The 20,151-nt window shown below is 38.0% G+C and overlaps 1 protein-coding gene across 1 annotated transcript; it reads left to right on the top strand.

Moving 5' to 3' along the window:
- The first annotated feature begins 15 nt into the window (after positions 1 to 15).
- LOC119738130 lies at positions 16 to 19,189 on the top strand. Its single transcript, XM_038212872.1, has 18 exons — positions 16 to 306; positions 3,500 to 3,634; positions 5,792 to 6,118; positions 6,780 to 6,882; positions 7,398 to 7,615; positions 8,199 to 8,321; positions 8,469 to 8,633; positions 8,946 to 9,082; positions 10,034 to 10,142; positions 10,514 to 10,591; positions 10,944 to 11,124; positions 12,176 to 12,265; positions 12,643 to 12,717; positions 12,954 to 13,011; positions 13,661 to 13,723; positions 14,623 to 14,807; positions 15,321 to 15,499; positions 16,575 to 19,189. Exons 2-18 carry the CDS (start codon positions 3,500 to 3,502, stop codon positions 16,986 to 16,988), a joined length of 2,640 nt encoding a protein of 879 aa, XP_038068800.1. The 5' UTR covers positions 16 to 306; the 3' UTR covers positions 16,989 to 19,189.
- The last annotated feature ends 962 nt before the right edge of the window (positions 19,190 to 20,151 follow it).

Below are 20,151 nucleotides of genomic sequence, written 5' to 3'. Positions count from 1 at the left end.
ACCCGATTCAACTAGCCACCGTTGTTAATAAGTGAGGCTTGTGGACGTAATACGCCAGGTTATAAACATGACCGTTATATATTACCGTATCATGTAATACAAAGGGACACGATAATAAACGAGGCGCGTGCATATTGCGTGCAGGGCTCGAGTTAATGCATACATTGTATGCGAGGAAAACTGTCGATCGGTGGCGCTTTTCAAGATGGCTACTGTACTACGAGCTAATCCGAGCAAATCGTACGAAATACATCGACTTTTTTCAACGTCCTAGTACATCACTAGTGAGCTACAAGTACAGTGAAGGTGAGTGGTGGGTGTTTGATCGTGTCTCATGACTTCTGATGTCAACCTATGTTTGTTTTGTTTCGTTTGGTCCATTTCAGTCACCGATTGACAACACATGATTGAGAAAAATAAACCACATGTGGCCTATTTACTGGACTGCCTCCGTAAACATAGGCCACACATCCACATGTACAAAAACGTGTCGCACTTTGCCAAATTTTGATTTTCACATTTATTTAGGCTTAGTTTGTAGGTTTTTTTTGCTTTAGCACGTTTAGAAGCATACTCACCCTCTTTAATATACATGTAGGCTAATCAAAAAGTGCTGCCTTTTTTCAGATGTCTACTTTTCGTGAAATTTCCAGATACATTTGCAAACGTTTGCGTATCACAATTTCAACATGAAAGTTCACAAAAATTAGACATCTAAAAAATGCAGCACTTTCTGATTAACCTATAAAGAGGGTGAGAATGCTTCTAAAGCAAAAAAAACCTACAAACTAAGCCTAAATGTGAAAATCAAAATTTGGCAAAGTGCGACATGTTTTTGTGCATGTGGATGTGTGGACTTTGTTTACAGAGGCAGTCCAGTAAATAGGCCATTTTTATGGGGCTACCTCCCCACCCCCACTTATTGGTAAAGCCTGTGAAGAAATCGACCAGATAAGGAAAAACATCGTCATCACTGCCTAGTGTGTGTGTAACTGAGGAACTGAGGGAGTGAGATTTAAACTGTTAATATGAGGCCTACTTTATCGCGATCGTGAAGTGTAGGCCCCTGTTTTGTTTTGTTCAAATTAGAGTCAAAAATATTTTTTATTGCTCAAAAATCACCTTTACAATCAAAAGCAGACTTTTCTCAATCCTAATGACACCCATTTGGCAATTTTGAACAGATTCTTGGGGTAGAATTTAGTATTGTTTATTGAGAATATCGCCAACTAGCTGACTAGTTTGGTAGGTCCAATAATTTTAAAGTGGATTTTGTTCCCTTATAGGAACCAGGCCCTACACTTCACAATCACCGTTAACATGACCATGCACTTATTTATCACAGCATATAGGGGGCCTAATTAACCCAAAAATGTGTTCCTTCCTCCATGGTCAGACCCAAGGTTTGTGAATAGCAAGTGGTCACATTTTTCCCCAGTCGAAAATACCCCTCTAAGTCTTAGTAGGGTAATGTCTGGACAAAGATACCTATTGCCATTATGTTGGTCCTGTCCAGTATTTACTTAGATGTAGATGTAGAAACTACCAGGGGTAGACGAGGGCTAGGGAAAACAACAGTTTAGGTGGCAGGTAGGGCCATTTTTTTTTCACGGCTTATGACATGTTTTGACATGGCTCTGAAAATAACTACCCCAACTCTATGTCACAATCATAGTATCAATTGGAGCTGGTGTTTCCTATTCTAAATCTGACTTTTAAATCGGTGATTAGCTTGATTAGGCCAAAAAAAAAAGTCTCCGGTTTCTGGTATGCGCGTGTCGCCGTAGCCATGCGCGTCGGCAAAATGAAAAAGTTTTTTCCAATGAAAGATGATGTCTGAAACCGCCAAACTCACTGGTTTGACTGGAATCCTGCTGCTGCACAATTTTAACGTGTTTTTAGATGGGGTTATGATCGAGAATAAGCTTTATGTGGCCTCTCTGGACTCCCATATATTTTCACTAAGTTTAGTCGGGCACCATTTGCAGTCATCAGCTGACATTTGAAGCAAAAAAGTCCGGTAAAAAAAAAGCCGCGTTGCCGCACCACATTTTGGACAAGCTCCATACCAGAAACCGGAGACTTTTTTTTTTGGCCTTCGGATGATATTTGTCAAAAAATACAAAACAAGAGTTCTGCTTCCTATAACATGGCATTTGAAATTAGGTTAGGTACACAATGTACATGTAGGTAGGGACTAGGTAATGTGTTTTTTTTTGTTTTTGTTTTTTTGTACGATCATATGAAAGTTGCCTGCGTGTACATGTAGTCAGTCCAGGGTAAAAGTAGCCTTAGTCAAGGCGTTTGCCATTATCTGTCCATACGGTATTTGGTATTCTTGGGTCGAGACGCTCCTTGTGTTTTTATTCAACCAATGTGTAATCAACTCAAAACCATGAATCATCACGGATAGAGGGCACCATCTCCTGACCAATCGCTACCACACACAAACCGCTATCACAGCATCAGCCACGAACTGCTATCACAGTGAGCGTCTCGGTGCTCTCCTATGATATCATGTGACATACATGTAAAGGTAGTGAGCTCAACATGCATACACATGTATTCAACAATGTTCATCAGACTAAGTACATGTACGAGGCTTCAACACATGCCAGCATATCTTATGTCATATGTCTGCTTGAACGTACATGTACATGTACATGTACGTGTGTTGTCTGTAAAAAAATCGTTCAGCAATGCCTTTTAGTTGTGTGCAACTGCTAGGCTATTGGTGGAAAGTTTTGATGAAGTGCGGCATAGTGGTGGTAAACATGTTACTAGCAAAGCTTTTGCCGACATTTGCAACTAAATGTAAATGACTAAAATAACTTACATGTAAAAGTTGTGATGGAAATTTATTTTATCTGAAATATGGATAGTTCTGGATCCATGTTTTGAGCACTGAAAAGATGGTTGTGCAGTTCCAGCTTGATTAACATTTTGGTTTCGCAGATGCCGGAAAACCAAGAAAAACGATCATGTTTTTTGTAGTCTGGTTCCCTGACCCCACTTAAGATAAAACGGAGCAATTTATATACGTCAGAGAATTGTAAGGACATCAGGGAATTGGTCTAGCTACGGTATCTTGTACCCGTTCACAGGTGTGTGATCGATTGCAAAGAAAGAGCGGATTAACTACATGTAAATATGATAAATTGGGAGGAGTATTTGAGAAAAAAAACTCTTCCACCTTTTCTGTGAATGTGGAGGAAGAGGCTGTAAACACAAGGAAATATACTGCGAAGAAAATAAAGCAGTGCAATGCTGGTCGGCTGACTAGTGTTGGAAATTGATTAAAAAAATAGCATTTTAGCAAAAAATAGCATGTCCAGTAATTATATTTTGTTAGATTTTGGTAGTTTTGTTTTGTGATGTTTACAAATGTTGTAGGCCCTGTTATCCCTGTAAACATAAACTCTGGTTCAATAAGGGCCAAGGTACATGTAAATGTCACTTTTGGTAATATGGTTTGAAATGTTCTCATTTTGTTTGCCAGATGCCTAAATATCGGCCAAACGTTTTTAAGCACAAAGTCACTGTTCTCTCTCGGTCATCAAAGGGAGGAAGATTTAAGCGGAAGGATGTACCCCTGAAGGACCTTTTTTCATCAGGGCCCTCAGATACCCAACAGGTACTTTTTAAAATAGTTATGAAAACTAAGAATAATAATGTAGTATAATGTTATGTACATGTTGCATTTGTATTGCACAAATTTCACGTGATATGCTGAAATGCGCATCATAATTATTACCCCTGTTCATCATGAATGAGACTATTTTTCTGCAGCAGCTTGAGATCAGTGCAATTTGGTCTCTACCTTCACAGGTACATGTACCCATTTATACTCCTGGGTGGAGGGAGGTAATCACAGTAAAGTGTCTTGCCCAAGCGTGGAAACACAATGTTCCCGTCAGGATTCATACCCATGTACAATGTACCTTGGCAAAAGAGTGAAACGTCCACTTCGAGTTTCGAAGTAGTTATTTCTATTATAATGCACAATCAATACAACAAACGACTATTTAGGGAACATTTTTTATGGACCCCATCATGTTTGTTAAGGTAGCGTTATACATGTACTGTATTATACAAATAACGAATGTTTGTGAGTGCGATGGTAAGAATAATTTCATGAGGTGACAGATTGAATGTTCGCCTCGTGGAATAGAACATTCAATCTGTCACCGAATGAAATTATTCTTTCCATCGCACGAACGTAAAACATTCGTTATTTGTTTTATACAACACCTTCCAATCGTCGGACAGCATACTGAATCTGTCTTTTTGTACTGGGAGCATCTGAGTTAGTTACAAGATCTGTTATTTCTTCATCGGTAAGGAGCATAAACCCTGTACTACAATCGCCTGCCATTTTGTTTGTTTACGCAAAGTAGCTATGTGTATAGCGCCGCCAGTCGAAGGCATTCGTCCTTACTGCGCATGCGCAAAGTGAAACGGTATAACACATGGGTATAACGCATGGTCGCACCGTACATTATACCGCATAATAATATGTCACGTGATCTACAATTCACCAATCAGATGACGGGGATTTATTCAGGTGTTGTATAAACATGAATAATTGAGGTTGTGTATTTAGTCGTAATGTACTTCTACATACTGAGTACTGAACCATGTTCACATTGTTCCTTGTTTTTTTTTGTACAGGTAGCTGAAAATGATTAAATAATAGCATTGAGCTGTACAATTTTTATGCCCCGCGGCGAAGCCGAAGGGGCATACTGTTTCCGCCTTGTCCTTCCGTGGGTGGGTGGGTGGGTGGGTGGGTGTGTGGGTGGGTGGGTGGGTGTGTGGGGGTGTGTGGGTGTGTGTGTCCGGACAAATCTTGTCAGCGCGATAACTTGAGAAATACTTAACATATGAACTTCAAATTTGGTTTGTGGATTGTCCTTGGTAATCCTAAGAAGCCTTTTGCATTTGGGGCCGAAAGGTCAAGGGTCAAGGTCACAGTGGCTGAAACAATAGAAATTTTGTCAGCGCGATAACTTGAGAAATACTTAACATATGAACTTCAAATTTGGTTTGTGGATTGTCCTTGGCAATTCTAAGAAGCCTTTTACATTACGGGCCAAAAGGTCAAGGGTCAAGGTCACAGTGACTAAAACAAAAGAAATTTTGTCAGCGCGATAACTTGAGAAATACTTTACATATGAACTTCAAATTTGGTTTGTGTATTGTTCTTGGTAATCCTAAGAAGCCTATTGCATTTGGGGCCGAAAGGTCAAGGGTCAAGGTCACAGTGGCTGAAACAATAGAAATTTTGTCAGCGCGATAACTTGAGATATACTTTACATATGAACTTCAAATTTGGTTTGTGGATTGTCCTTGGCAATCCTAAGAAGCCTTTTGCATTTGGGGCCAAAAGGTCAAGGGTCAAGGTCACAGTGGCAAAAACAAAAGAAATTTTGTCAGCGCGATAACTTGAGATATACTTTACATATGAACTTCAAATTTGGTTTGTGGATTGTCCTTGGCAATCCTAAGGAGCCTATCGCATTGGGGGTCGAAAGGTCAAGGGTCAAGGTCACAGTGGCTAAAACAATAGAAATCTTGTATTTATTCTGAGATCATAGGGATTAGGGATTAATTCATATAAAACCTACAGAAGACACTAATGCTGTCAATGAACGTTCCATTTGACCAAGGTACATGTAATTTGATGTTAGAGTGGTGTTATGTCATGGAAACAGTCACGGTTGCGGGGCATTTGTGTTTGTAAACACACCTGACTTGTTTTTTTCTTTTTCTCTACACCACCTTGATTCAGAAGCCTCAGGAAATCCAACATGAAATAAGTGTTGCTCCCTGTACCTCTTCCACCTTTTCTGTGAATGTGGAGGAAGAGGCTGTAAACACGAGGAAATATGCTGCGAAGAAAATAAAGCAGTGCAATGCATGGGTAGGCAAGAGGCTCTTATTAGAGAATGCCTTCTTTGAGAGCAGTGCTCCTCATCTTCCATGTTGCTCCTGTGGGACAGATGAGGGAGACAGAGTACTGTGTCTTGACTGTGGCCCACAAGTCGTCCGCTGCATTGACTGCACAATGAGCTACCATGAAGATAGCAATCATCTCCACAAGCCGCAGTTGATTTTGGTAATTCTTATCTCTGTGATAGTGCAAATGTAAATTAAAATCAAGCAGAATCTATGGGACAGTTGTTATGAAACAAATATTGACTGTTATAAATTGAACCTGATGTACATGTACATACATGTAGTAAACTAGCCTACCTCGGTGATGCATGATGCATTTTATTTCCGCTCATCTTTGCCTCCGTAAAGTATATAATGCTTCATGTCAGTATATTTCATTTTACTTCAACTCTTAAAGCAGTCCTGATGTTGTGTGGGTGTGTGTGTTTATGGTGTAAATCAAGGACACAAGTTCAACATCATCAATGAATCGAGGACAACAGGAACCAAATGGAGGACAACGTCGATTAGAAAACGTGTACAAACCCAACGAGAGCAGTTGCAAAAAAATTGGTGTATAAATAAAGGAAAAGGGAAGGGGAACGATAGAAATGTGGAAAATGTGTACAAAACCAATGAGAGCTGTTGCAGAAAAGTTCGTACAAACAAAGGAAAGGGAGAGGAACAAAACAAAATCCTTGATTTACACCATAAACAAACGTGACAGAATATGTGTTGGTACCGGTATGTTAAAACCTCTATACAAACTTTTGTAAATTTCATATCATTGAGTGATATTTTAGTCATCAATGTGATGTACATACAATGCCCTCTCTTACCAGGATGGAATTTTGCAACCTTTTCCTCTCAAACCTTACCTGCGGAGAGTGGACCATGACTGTGACAGTCGTTCCCGCAAGACAATCCAGGTGTTTGATGAAAAAGGTACAACTCAAGTGGTTTTTGTCTCCATTTGTGGCTTTTCTTTTTTAACATGTTTGTGTGTTTTTTATTGAGAGTCTCACATATGACTGAAAATTAAAACAAATCATTGGCAAATATTTTCTTCATGCACTTGCGTTGCAAGAGCATTGAGAGTTCACCTTCTGACACATTTGGCAGGGAACTTTTTCTTTCAACACTGCACTTACATGTGTAAATTGTGTGTCCCAAACAAGAATACTGTTTCTGAAAACATTCATCGACCAAATTCAGGTATAATAAAAGAAGCAGTTCGCATACATGTATCCCCTTTATACATGTACATACACAATTCTTACATCTTTGTGTATTTTGCATTAACCATGTGTGTTATCGTAATGAATGTGATTACAATATTTGAGAACTCCATTTGAGAACTCCATTTGAGATCTCCATTTGTATGACCCTAACAGCTGAATCTCAGCAAATGCCCTCAAGAACTTTTTTTTATTTTGTTTGGTATTTTGCTCATGTTTCAGGACGACTTCACAACTGCTGGCTAGTTACATGCTCATGTGAGGAAGAATGTGCTTCTTTAGTCCGGTTAAACTTATGGCCAGCCTCACCAGACCAACCACGGGTAGCTTTTCACATGGATTTGATGAACCTACTGCATTTCCTCCTTCTAGAGGGGCATATGTCACTGAAAGGTGCATGCCAATCCTTGGGCTGTAGAAACGGACTTCCATTGCATGAGGTATGTGTGCTCCCTATGTTGGGCCGATAATGAAAACATTGGACCTGGAGTACACTGCATAAAGTTTCATATACATGTAGGGCTTTGGCCACAATGAGTTGTTTTGATAGTGGAGACATTCTTTAGATTGTCCCCCTCTTTTCCCATAGAGTTGTGTTAGGGTACACAAATTTCAACCTGCCTTTGTCATAACTCTCACAAACTGCCAAAAACCCAACCACTACCTGTCCCGTAGCTTTTACCCCCTATAGATTAAAGTGTATAACAGTCAAAGCCCAATATGAAGTGTTTTGATGTATGTAGGTAAGCATAAATGTGTAGCGATGCCTCGGTCACTCACCAGTGCTGACCCACCACATCTATCATATGTCAATCAAGCGTGGTACCCTCAGTTAACAATACTACCACAGCCTACCAATGCATGTATGAGGCCAGTGTCACTGTTAAAACCTGATAAATGTGTATTTGGATGTGTAGAGTAATTCTTTCCAAATTGTCAGTGACAAAGAGGGAGGGTTCCATTTTCATCAGTGAATCTAAACGGTTAATGAAAAAAATGTAAGGTGTTTAATTCTTTTCGCAGGTCAATTTATTGTATCTCAACTTGGTCAGTGAATGCTTTGAGGAGTACCGGTATTTTCGTTACCGGTGCCACAACCTAAATGCAGTGCTGGATGAAGACATTAAGTGCCCAGCTTGTCCAAAGGTATACCCACTGCATCTTTTGATATAAAGTACTTTTTGTTTTTAATAGAAATAGTTTGGGTTTGTTGCTGATTATGTTTAGTTGGTTAACTTCAGTCCTTTTTCTCCTTTAATTTCTAATGTTTGGTTATGTACTGTTTTTCTGCAGGAAAATGGTGACTTGTTTGTTAGTCTAGACGCCAACTTCGGTCTTGTTAGGAAGCGAAGCTCAGGCGTGAGCTACACCGATGCAAAACACAAGTCCCTCCTGTTTGCCCCGCAGGAGGACGTAGACCACTTTGTAAACGTGTACGATGACCACAATATTTCTAATGTGAGTTTACAGAATTCCAGTTCCAGATGCACGTATTACTAACAGTCGGGGTATGTCAACATGACTTGTTTTCCAAAATTAAGTACTTACCACAAGCATGACAAGTAAGTTACTTCAATGTTAGTAAGATTTGAAGCCTTGCATAGCAGTAGTGTAAACCAGTGAGAGTTTGCAGTAACACCATGTGCAGAATCTTTTCAATCTCTTTATATTGTGTGCAAGATATGTACCTTTTTCAATTACAACTATTTGTTTCCCATGGAAAATAATCATTTTTCCTTAATAAACCACATCATCTGCATCTCCTTGCAGGACTGCAGCAACTTCCAAGCCGGCGACGTTCTTCGTGCCAAAAACAAAACCAAAAAACTGGACACAACAGGTGTCTTTGGAGCGTCGTGTCGGCATGGTTTTCCCCTGTCATTTCTCAACCTGCGTCATGGAGAACGGTATGTGTAGATTCAAATAGCAACATGTAACATCTTACATGCTACTGATATGTTTTCTCTAATCAAAGTTTTCATGCCAAGTGAAGTAATGCTAAGTTACTCTACATTTTCACATGTTTGAATTCTTAGTTTCATTTGTACAATGACAACGTGACCCTAAAAAACGGTGTGCATGCAGACATCTTTAAATTTCTTAATTTCTAACGAGAGGGAAAGGACCGTGGTTTCCGGAGATAAAGAACCAAACAGGAGGCAAGATAGGCTACTGTGATATTGCATTTCAGGTTAAGTACTACGCCAAAGATGACAATTTTGTCTTTCCTATAACAGCAAAAATTAATCTCACACTTCAAAATGTTACACTGTGGTACATAAATTCCCAATGTTTTATATGGTCATAACAGTTACAACTACGTGAAGTGCAAGTGTTCTTCATTAGTTATATTACCGAATATGCTATAAACACCGCAAAAAAGATAGTCCACACTCGTTGGAGGGTTTACAATTTTAAATCTGATCTGTATATGATACTGTCATTTGTATAGACCTTTAGGAATGTTGTAAGCTATATTTTGATACCCTGCTTTCTACTAAAGACTGTAAATTGTAAAATATTGGCAATGGTTTATGAAAAACGATGCACTTTGAAAAGTTGCAAATTTAATTTCTACTTGACATTGTGAAACTGCCCAATCGAATCAAATGAGGTCATTGTCGAAAAGTGTGCTTAATAACTGTCTGTATAAATGCTCCCAGCATGCTGGGGGGGGGGGGGGGGGGGGGGATCGCGCATGTTCCACTTGCAGTATTTTTTTATATATTTGCATTAAACTGTTTGCATGTTTTGTGTTGTAGTATTCACTTTCATCGCCATTGTTACTCTGACAGTTCTTCGGCCTTCAAGTTGAAAATCATTACCATTCCCATTTTGTTTATCATTCTGATTTCTAGACTCGCATATGCAGCTTTCACCATAGACTGCATACTGGAGAAAGCACAACCATCCGTCAAGCTTCATGTCATCTATGATATTGCCTGTACGCTCACTGCCCACTTCAAGGTGTGTTTTTAACTATACTTTAAACTAATTGTCCGATTTGTTTTATTTTTACTGTTGTCTGCTCGTTAGGTTTGTGAAAAATTGTAATCAGGCATGCATGTTTTTCTCGTATCTACTGATTTACTTGGGGTTTTTTTGCATCTCGTGAGTGCCTTTTTAAATTGAAAAATACTTTATAAAGTCTTATGTGGTTTGGAAATTCCTAATTTTTTCCAAATTCCCAGTTTCATGCCTGGGTAATGAACAATGTGCATCATGTTACAGGTAACAAACCATTTCATATCCCACGTGTGTGTACACTAAAAGTTTTTATGTAACTCCCTTGATTTGTCACAAAGTTTATTTGCTTGAGTTTGTCTTTGCTTTTGTAGAAAAAAAAGGACAAGAAGCTTGAGCTGGATATGGCACTCCCTGTGTTCCATGCCTATGGGCACAAAATGGCTTGCCAGGTATGAATCCCAATGATGATTTAGTCATTGTTTGCAACAGTGATGCTCAACAGCATAGTAATCGGGGAAAAAATATGTTATACTCCTTGATTAGTGCATGGTAACTTTTTGTTGCAATTAAAATTGATTGTGAAATGTTGTCATATTTTTTCCAAGTACATGTACTATTATCACCATTATAGTTAGATGTGTTCGTGATTTAAGATCAGTAGTTGATTAATTAACAGTAGTTAATTTGTTGTTCAAGTTTGTTCTTTGAAGAGCTAATAATTTGATGTATTTTATTCTACAATCATGTAGATAACAAGTTATGGTTTTGATATTTTTCATCATTCCATCAATCTCCCTACAGGTGGCATACAGCACCAGATGGCGCTGCGGTTACGGGCTGACAGATGGGGAGGTGATGGAGAGGCTCTGGTCCTACTTAAGGCGCTTCTCATCTATAACCAAGGAGATGACACCAGCCCATAGAGAAGACCTTCTTACAGATGCTCTTCTGCATTACAGCCGTCGGAAAAGAGCTGACATTGGTATGAGAACAGTTTTGGATCAACTGCATCATCCAAAATTACCAATATCTTCACCTTTAAAGTTTTGATCATATAGCTTGAATCAATACGTGGAGTAGGGTTTCTAATTTTTTTTAACATATAGTTGTTTTGCACATACATGATTTTCAATTTCGATGCCTGGCAGCTGTTTGAATAGGTCAATGGTTTGCAAAAAAAAATATTCATGCCAACTACTGATATTTTTCACATCTCTCACAATGGTTTGTGTTGTATTGATGATGAGATTCGTGTTAACCCTGTCGGTTCATTCAAAATGCACACAGAGGCTTTACATAATTCTATGGAATCAGGGAATGCATTGCCTATATGAAGGGAAAATACAACATAATTTTCAGAAATTGATGGATTTGGGAGATTAATATTTTACAGCAAATATTGTTATACTGACTTGCTTGAAGTTTTGTGTTCGTAGATTCTAGGAAAACCAAGAAAAAAAAGTTACGTTCTTAAAAAAAATTACGTTCTTGTAGTCTGGTTCCCTGAACTTGAATTGAAATGAAGCAATTTACAGATGCCAAGGAATTGTAAGGTCAGGGAACCAGTGTAGAAGGCTTGTACCTATTCAAAGATGTGAAATTGATTGCAAACAAAATTCAAACTAACTAAATATGGTAAATTGGGGGCAGTATTTGAAAAAAAGGCGCCGGTCGGCAGATCAGTGTTGGAAATTGATCCAAAAATACAACTTTTCTTGAAAATGTCAACTTTTCTTGAAAATGTCAGGACTGTCAGTCCAGTAAGGTATTCCATAATGATCTGGTATTTTTGTTTTTTGATGTTTGCAAATGTTGTATATTCCCTTTAATGTTCAAGTAAAAGGAAATGTGCTATCGCTGTCATGCATATTAGATGTTTGAAAAAATCAGAAAGGTGCTTATGGAAAATAGCGTGGGATTAGACATCGTCCGATAAATTTGACAATCAAGGAGAATTGTTTGCAACAACTTTTTACTGAACTTGAGAATATCAGCAATTACTTGTTTCTTTTTTTGTTTTTATATACATTTAGGCAGCAGCCTTGTACTTTTGATGGACAGAGCAGTTAGAGTTAAAGAGGATTCTAGCAAAGCACTTGAGGAAATATGTAGTGACTGCGCAGGTAATCTATGTCTATGAAACTTACACTTGACACAATAAAATTAAAAAGAGTGTGAAGATATATAATTGACATGAATTACATTGCAAATGACCACTTATCAACAAACAAAACTAAAATGTTGATTGGTCAATTTCCTTTCACATTATATAGATAAATACATATAATTATGTGATACACATAGTCTCCAGTTTGATTTGTGTTTAATCTGGTACTTAAGAAATGGGTTCTGAAGAATATCATTTTTAGCAATGCATTGATACATGCAAATGCCTTGCTTTAGTTACCCCATAACATGCCTTCTGAAGTTGTTTGGTTGAATTAGCAGAATTGTTCAATTTCCTGAAATAAAGATCATACATCGTATTCTACTTTTCCAGTGTCACTTAAAGATATCAAGGATTGGAGGGAAGCAGAAAAGTGTCAAGTCGATGTCTCAAAGTCATCCACAAAAGGTATCAATCTATGTCATCACCATATTCATAGATTTCTCTGGTGGATTAATATTCTATTTTTAACCCCCAAAACAGAAACATGTAGATGTATGTACATCGCCATCATTAACAGAGTTTAAGGGCCATCAAAGTTACCCATCAGGTATACTAAATTTAAAATAACATGGATGTTGGCTTCCTCACTAAAAGTACGTTTTTGTGTAGTCTGGACTCTATTTGTTCTTTGTCTTGTGCAGGTCAAGTCCCATGGGAGGAAAAGTATGTGCAGAAACTGCTGCATTATGAACAGAGAAAGTAAGTGTTGTATTGTATGTACATCTTCAAGTGATGTACTTTGTACATGCTTGGGACTGCTATAATAGTAGTACTATAAATTAGAAAGTACATGTCTTTAGTGTCTGTAGTATTCGAATCATCACTCTCATACTTGAAAGTAGCTTGGATGTTCAGAAAATTTGTCAAGAAGTTAAACAGCAGATAAATCATCATGTGGTGATCAATAGAGTAATTATCAAGCTACACTACTGCCGTGTAACATGAAGTGGTTCTTGCATGTATGGCGGGTGTAGAATTTTGAAAAGAAATGAGATCCCCAAGTTGCAAGTAGCAAAGACTTTGTGTTTGAATGTTACTTGTTATTTCTCTATTTGTGTGGACCTTTATACATGTAATTATTGGTATCCTTCGTACAGCAGTTCATTTTTCTTTTATTGTACATTTACAAGTTCCGTATTCTTCTCATTTGCACCTATTATATCAAAATTGAAGTTGTGGTCGGCAGATCATGTTCATACATGCATTCATGCATATGCACGCCTACAACTTTTTGCTGCCTTTGGCAAGGTTGGAAATAATAACAAAAGAGCAACTTAACTTTTGGAATAAGTCAACGAAATTCATTCTAGTTAATTGTAGCATGTTCCTTTTTTATTTCGTTACATAGGGAACAACTGGCACTGTGTGATGATGACACCAGGGCTGGAATGCTTGCTGGCCAATGTCAAGAGTAGGTCTTAGTGTTCATTGCTTAATTTAGTTGAGAGGGTTTTTCAGTTTATGCTTACTTAGGTTATTGTATTAAAATGTTCATCCAGTATACATCGTTATCATGTCTTAGTATCACACTTGAATGATTCATGGAGGAAGGAACAAAAAAAGTCAGAACTCTAGTACTTGAAAGTGTTACCTGATCGTCACCGCCCATCTTGCCTTACAATTGTTTTTCTCAGAGGAGCAGTGACAAACCTTACTTATTATGCAGCATATAGGGAGGTTGATGGTTACCAACTAAAATGGCAGCAGTGATCATCAAGTACAAAGGGTGCTTGCGGTCATGCAATGAATGGTCCCGGCTTGTGGGCACAGTGCTTTAGCCATGGGCATTCCTGAGGGACTGGAATGTTAATAGTCAAATGTTAATAGTGCATGAGTTCTGACTCCTCCATGATTGACTAGACTACAATTTGTATAAATGTACTTGTAGTTTAACCTGCAGTACACAGATGGAGTATTTGCTGTCTGGCAATACATGTTATCAAATCATACAAATTGATTTGAAGTTTGAGGTACCTTTTGGCCCAAGATGTTATTATGATAAATATAGATTTATTGAGAAATACCTGCTGGAATTTAATTCTTTGTTTTTATTTTGTGTGTTGGCATAGTACACAATAAGTGGAGGAAATGCAAACCACCTGTATTGGTGAAAATACATTGGCATGGAAAATCCCTTTAAATGCAGTCACCTTATTTTTTTGTTTGTTCTAGAAATGTTTATTGCACAACTCAGAATGGCATTTATATTACTCACACTTGTGATGGTAAATTACATCCTAATATTTGTCTTTTTGGGAAAAGTATAACACTATATAAATTTTGAGAAAACAATTGTCGTTTTCAAACAAGGTTAGATCAGGATCTGAAGACCCTCGAGCAGAGGCATGGCATCCAGCGCTGGTGCAACGACAACCCTGCCTTCATAACCCACCTGGCAGTGATGAAGGGAAAGCAGCAGGTGGCACTCATCCAAAAGCTGTGGTCACATGCTGTTGAGTACACCTTTTTTTTGGACATGTCCAAAAAGTATTCAGGTATGGAACTCATAACATTGTTTACATATGAACGCAAAACATATCTAAAATTATAAGCCCTCATTCAAACATTCACAGACAGTTAAGAATTAAAATAATTGATTAGAGCAAGTGCATTAGACACTGTGACTCGTTAGACAGGCATGCACCTTTTCAGCTGATCAGCTGATTTCCTCTTTTTTGACCTCCCATGTGTGCCATTGAAAATACAAAAACACTTTACAAAGTCTGGGAAAAATTTGAATTTCCTCTTTTTTTGTGGTTTCCCAGTTGCATGCCTTGGTAGATAAACTCCAATTCTGCTTCATATTGTTACCCGATAATACCATACTAAATCATGTTGAGTCAAAGCATGACTGTAATCATATCCCTTTAAAGATCAATGTTGTTATTGATTTCGACCATACAGCTTATTTGATCGATCGCTTGACACAAACAGGGACCCAAGCTTAATTCTTTGATTGGAAAGGCTTTCATGAATTACTTTTCCAAATGTCATTGATTGCTGTACAGAGGGACAGTCTGTGGCCACCAGACTAAGTAAGCAGATACGGAAGTCTTCCAAAGCTTTGAGGAAACTGGTATCTGCTTACAACAGCTGTGACTTCACTACACCACCGTCGTCAACATCCCACAAAGATGTGATTGACTTGACTTCACAGCTGTACACAAACTTGACGGTGACAAAACAGGTAGAATGAGGTTTTAGTACTTTGTTTAGTTTGATTGTTTGCTGTTTGATTTACCTCGGTTTTGAATTTGTTAAGTGTTGTTTTGTGTTATTTTGATTCTTTCATTTTTATCCCCTGGCTTTTTAAACCAAAAGGGTGATATTGTGATCGTTTCTTCCTTCTGTGCGTTTGTATGCCTAGTGCGTGAGTATGTAAACACAGGCAATCACGGACTAGGGACAAAAGAGTAGGGACACAAATAAAGGGTCCACGATTGACCGTTAGTGCAAGATTGAAATTCGTGTACAAAACCAATGAGAGCTGTTGCTAAAAGTTACAGGACAGACAAAGGAATGAGGATAAGGGACAATGGGGGTCCGCGATTGCTGGTGTTTACAAATATGGGTGTGTCTGTATGTGTTATATTTTGGTTTTGTTTACTGTTTAGTGCTGTCATAAAATAAGTCTGTCTTCAAGCTCAACCAAACTTGGTGACAATAATAGTTGGGTGAAGGAGGGCTTCAGATGACCTGAGACATTTGAGTTCAGATTTCATCTAGGAGTTATACATGTGTATGAGGTCATTGGTTATGACGTTTTGGTTAGGTCAACTGAAAAGTGCTGTCATGTGAACTGTTGGACTTAAGTCTCAACCAACTGAAAAGTTAACTGAAAAGTGTGCATACTAACCAACTCTATAAATACTGCCTGTGCCAGTGTGCCTTGGTGATGAGCAAATTTCAGTTACAGTATTTCTGTCATTTTGAATAAACTTGGAAACTATGCAAGTATAATGATTGAGTTTTTGGGAGGTATTCTTGTCTCCTGCTACTAACAAAATTTTAATCTGCAGAAACCACTTTGTCCAGTACTTTCCTCTGGCCCTACTCTTTACACTTCAATGTGTTCTTTCAGATGGAAATTGGTCATGCATATTCTGCATATTACCAAGTTCAGAGAGCTGACACATGTGTCATGTTAGTCGCTCTCAAACATGCACAGAGCCATGCATAATATATGGACATGTGTCCCAAAAATATTCATATCAATGCATCACTGATTCCCCTCTTCCATTTCTTTTTCCTTGGATTGAAAGGGTAGCACACCCATTCCCTCCTCAACACGGCGAAGAGCTGTCGATCTCATCAATTTGAGTGACCGGGCCAAGGAGGAGACTGCACTGGTTGAGAAGGAAATGGCTCGAGTTCTCCAATCAGTGTCAGACCGACACAACCAGTTGGTGGCACTCGTGAAAGATCTGCGCTCGGCTGAGGCTGATAGGGCTGAGGGCCTGCTGTTTTTAGTTGGGAATGCCATCCAAGAGCAAGAACAGCTGCACCTCAATCTGGAAAAGTGTTTTTCAAATTATATTCCCATATCATCTTGCACCCCATTTTTCAGGTCTACCATACTTTCAGCAATTTCTCCAGAACTTTCACCATCAGATGAGACTCCACTGTCTTCAGATTCTTCATCTGACGAAAGTGAGGATGAAGCTGTTAGTGATTGATTTCTAAACTGAGCTGATATACTGACAACTCATCCATTTGGTTGATTTTGTGATTTTGTTATGTTTGTGTTTTTTGGTTTTAAAGGTCACTTTTGGAAGTCTTTACGCCAACATTCCAAATTCTTGTCAAAATCAGTCATATTAACTAATACAGAATTTGACCTAGCTACGTTATGTTATTTACGTTGAAACTGCTTGATATAATATTCTCATTTTAATCTACTTATGCATCAAAATGATCAAACATTGATAGCAGACTGTGTCGCCAAGAAATATGTTTAATGCAAGCCCGCATTACAGAAAACAGAGCATTTTCTTATTGGTCAGTATGTCAGGGCCAAAGTATGTCTTCAACGATGCTTGCTTTCTTTGAAAACACAATTACCTTCTATGCTGCAAGATATATATATGTATATATATAATGATGCCCCCTATTTTTGTACCTGTCCAGTATGACCTTTTTGTAAATAAGAACAGGTTTAATTCGCTGTCCATTGATCACAGTAATGGTATGTTTTGCTGAACATCAACATTAATCTTTATTGTGATACGTGGAATTTTGGGGTTTTTTTTACCGTGTATATGTCTAAAAGTATAATGGGAATAGGCCTAGTACATGAATGATTTGGATGAATATTTTGTTAACAGGTAGCGTATACACGTACAATGTCCTTACAAGTGCGACATGCAGAGCTTTGTTGAAAATATGGGGCTCCCTTTGGGTTTGATGATTTTTTGTCTCGTCCTCGATTTGTATTTTGAAGTACATGTATATACATGTATAAGTTAACCTTCCCTTTACTATGATTGTCTATTTTTTACGAAGAAATTAGATGTTAGCAAAGCTTGATCCAATCCTTCCAAAATCTGTGGCCGCATTGTGCTAGGATTTATGTTTTCATGAAAAGAAATTTCACACAGAATATTCTCATATCAAATATGCAATGTTCTTATATCAAATATTCATTGAAAAAAATGAATAGGCCTTTTACATGAAACCATAAATACTAGCGCAATGCAGCCATACATTGTGGACGTTTTGGAAACACGGGTTATTTTGATTGAAATCATCAGTTGAACATTGTCTTTCCTATAAAGTAGACCTACAAGTACTTTCAGAAAGACTGCAAATGTGCAGTCTATTTTAATATTATTAAGTTCATTTTTATATAGACCAAGTATGTTTTGTTTCAATTGAATTAGGTGTATTCGTGCTGAACAGGAATCCTTCAATAAGCCAAGTCAACATTTCACTCATGCATGTGCAAACTCTCACAAACAATGCATTTTTGTTTGATAAATAAAGCATGTCCAAATGTTCCGTTGTTTAAGTTAATTCACTATAACAATTAAAACTATTTATTCTCAGATGTCAAATTCATCCCTCTGCTTATCTATATGTGATTCATTATATCCTGACTAGGTGTTACAATTAAATTTAATAATGAAACAGAAACAATTGTTCTTGAGAAATCTGTTCATGAACACGTGTGTTGCTGATGTATTGGGTACATGTACATTTTCACCTTGTATGTACAACATTTTAACAGACATTTGGGTCAATGTTCACATATTCATTTACTCAACGTGAATATGATAATGTTAAACGTTTACGGAGTATTTCTTTAGCAAGTTAGGCATATACCCGTGCGGCTATTTTATATACGAAATGTAAATAATAATTGACTTAAAATTCTTAAAGTGTCTTAACCTCTTATTTATGTCATAATTCAAGTGAACAATGCCTGGCCTTCATTTCTTATAATTGTACTGCCTTTAATGTTAACAGCTTACAAGTATCAAACAATAAGGAATTTGGATTGATAAGTTGTCATTGCTTCGGTATCAAGCTTGGTCTTCATATGAAAACAAATGTCGGAATTTCTGAGATAGTTCTGTGAATGTGAATCTCGTAATCAGGTGGTTAGTGATGTAAAGATTTAAGGACAAATACTTAATATTACGTAGAAGTTGTTATCATTTTTTTTATTTGTGAAATCAAATGAAAAAGTGCATATTAAATAGACAAATAAGGTCATCCTTTTATAGAATTATAACAAAAACCTGGGACACTCTGAGCAAACGCAGGGTTTGGCCAACTTGGCCAGCATTAATGTCCGTATATTGGTTACTTGTAGTTACTTCTTGTGCGTGCATAGTGGAAGATAACATGGAATAAAACTACTCTGCATGAAGTGATACTGGTGAACATGGCCTTAGTTTTTTAAAGTTCATTAGGTCATCGCGTCCGTAACAGTAACTATAGGATTCCCCGTAAATCAGTGTATCTACTCGTGCAAAACTGTTATTGTCTGCAAACAAACTGACAAAACGAGGGGACGGAAAATGTTGCGAACAAAACCAACCGAACATCAACAAATTTGGATTTGAGATATTCAACTGGGCATTTATTTTGCCTAGCTTGATCATGTGGTCCGTTAACTCATTTATTAATTGAAGTATATCTTGCGCACGAACAGGTACCCGTCCCTGATAATCGATGGTGCCCCAGTCGACTCTGTCAACAAAGACGATACAATTATTGACTTAATTACAGTTGAAAATTTAGAATTGAAGCTCGATCGACTACATAAATTAATTATGATTTGAACATTCCCCGCTTTCAGGCTGAGCCTTGGTTCGTTCATGGTTCGTTATTTGCCAAAGTATAGAAAGTTTGGCCATTAGGCCCTATGATAAGCGCTTAGCAGGGGCGGATCTGGGGCGTGGGGGTCAACCCCCCCCCCCCCCCTTCCATACAAAAAAAATGCAACTAAGGCCAAAAAAAATATTCGGTCTCTGGTCAGACCAAAGTTCCGGAATTGACGCGGCCACGCGGCTTTTTTTTTTATTTTGCTTTTTTTTTCTTTCTTCAAGCTTCGATTGTACAGACAAGGTGGGTACTATTTTGCTTTTTTGGTGTCCTCATGTACATTGGTGTCCTCCATAATTTGCCTTGGTGCTTTCGATCATTTGCCTTGGTGCAATTTCCCATTCCTTGGTGCTCTTTGGTAAAAATAATTGAGGAGGTGCGGAAATAGAGGGCGCTGTTGGAGCTACCGCGGAACATTTTGGGAAAAAAAGATCGACGCGCATGCTTAAAATCGACGCGCGCGCTGACCAGAGACCGACTTATTTTTTTTTTGGCCTAATAGAGAGAAAG

Source organism: Patiria miniata, unplaced genomic scaffold, assembly GCF_015706575.1.
Source record: "Patiria miniata isolate m_02_andy unplaced genomic scaffold, ASM1570657v1 HiC_scaffold_3, whole genome shotgun sequence".
Lineage (NCBI taxonomy): Eukaryota > Metazoa > Echinodermata > Asteroidea > Valvatida > Asterinidae > Patiria > Patiria miniata.
This window is presented reverse-complemented; position numbering and strand designations above follow the sequence as displayed.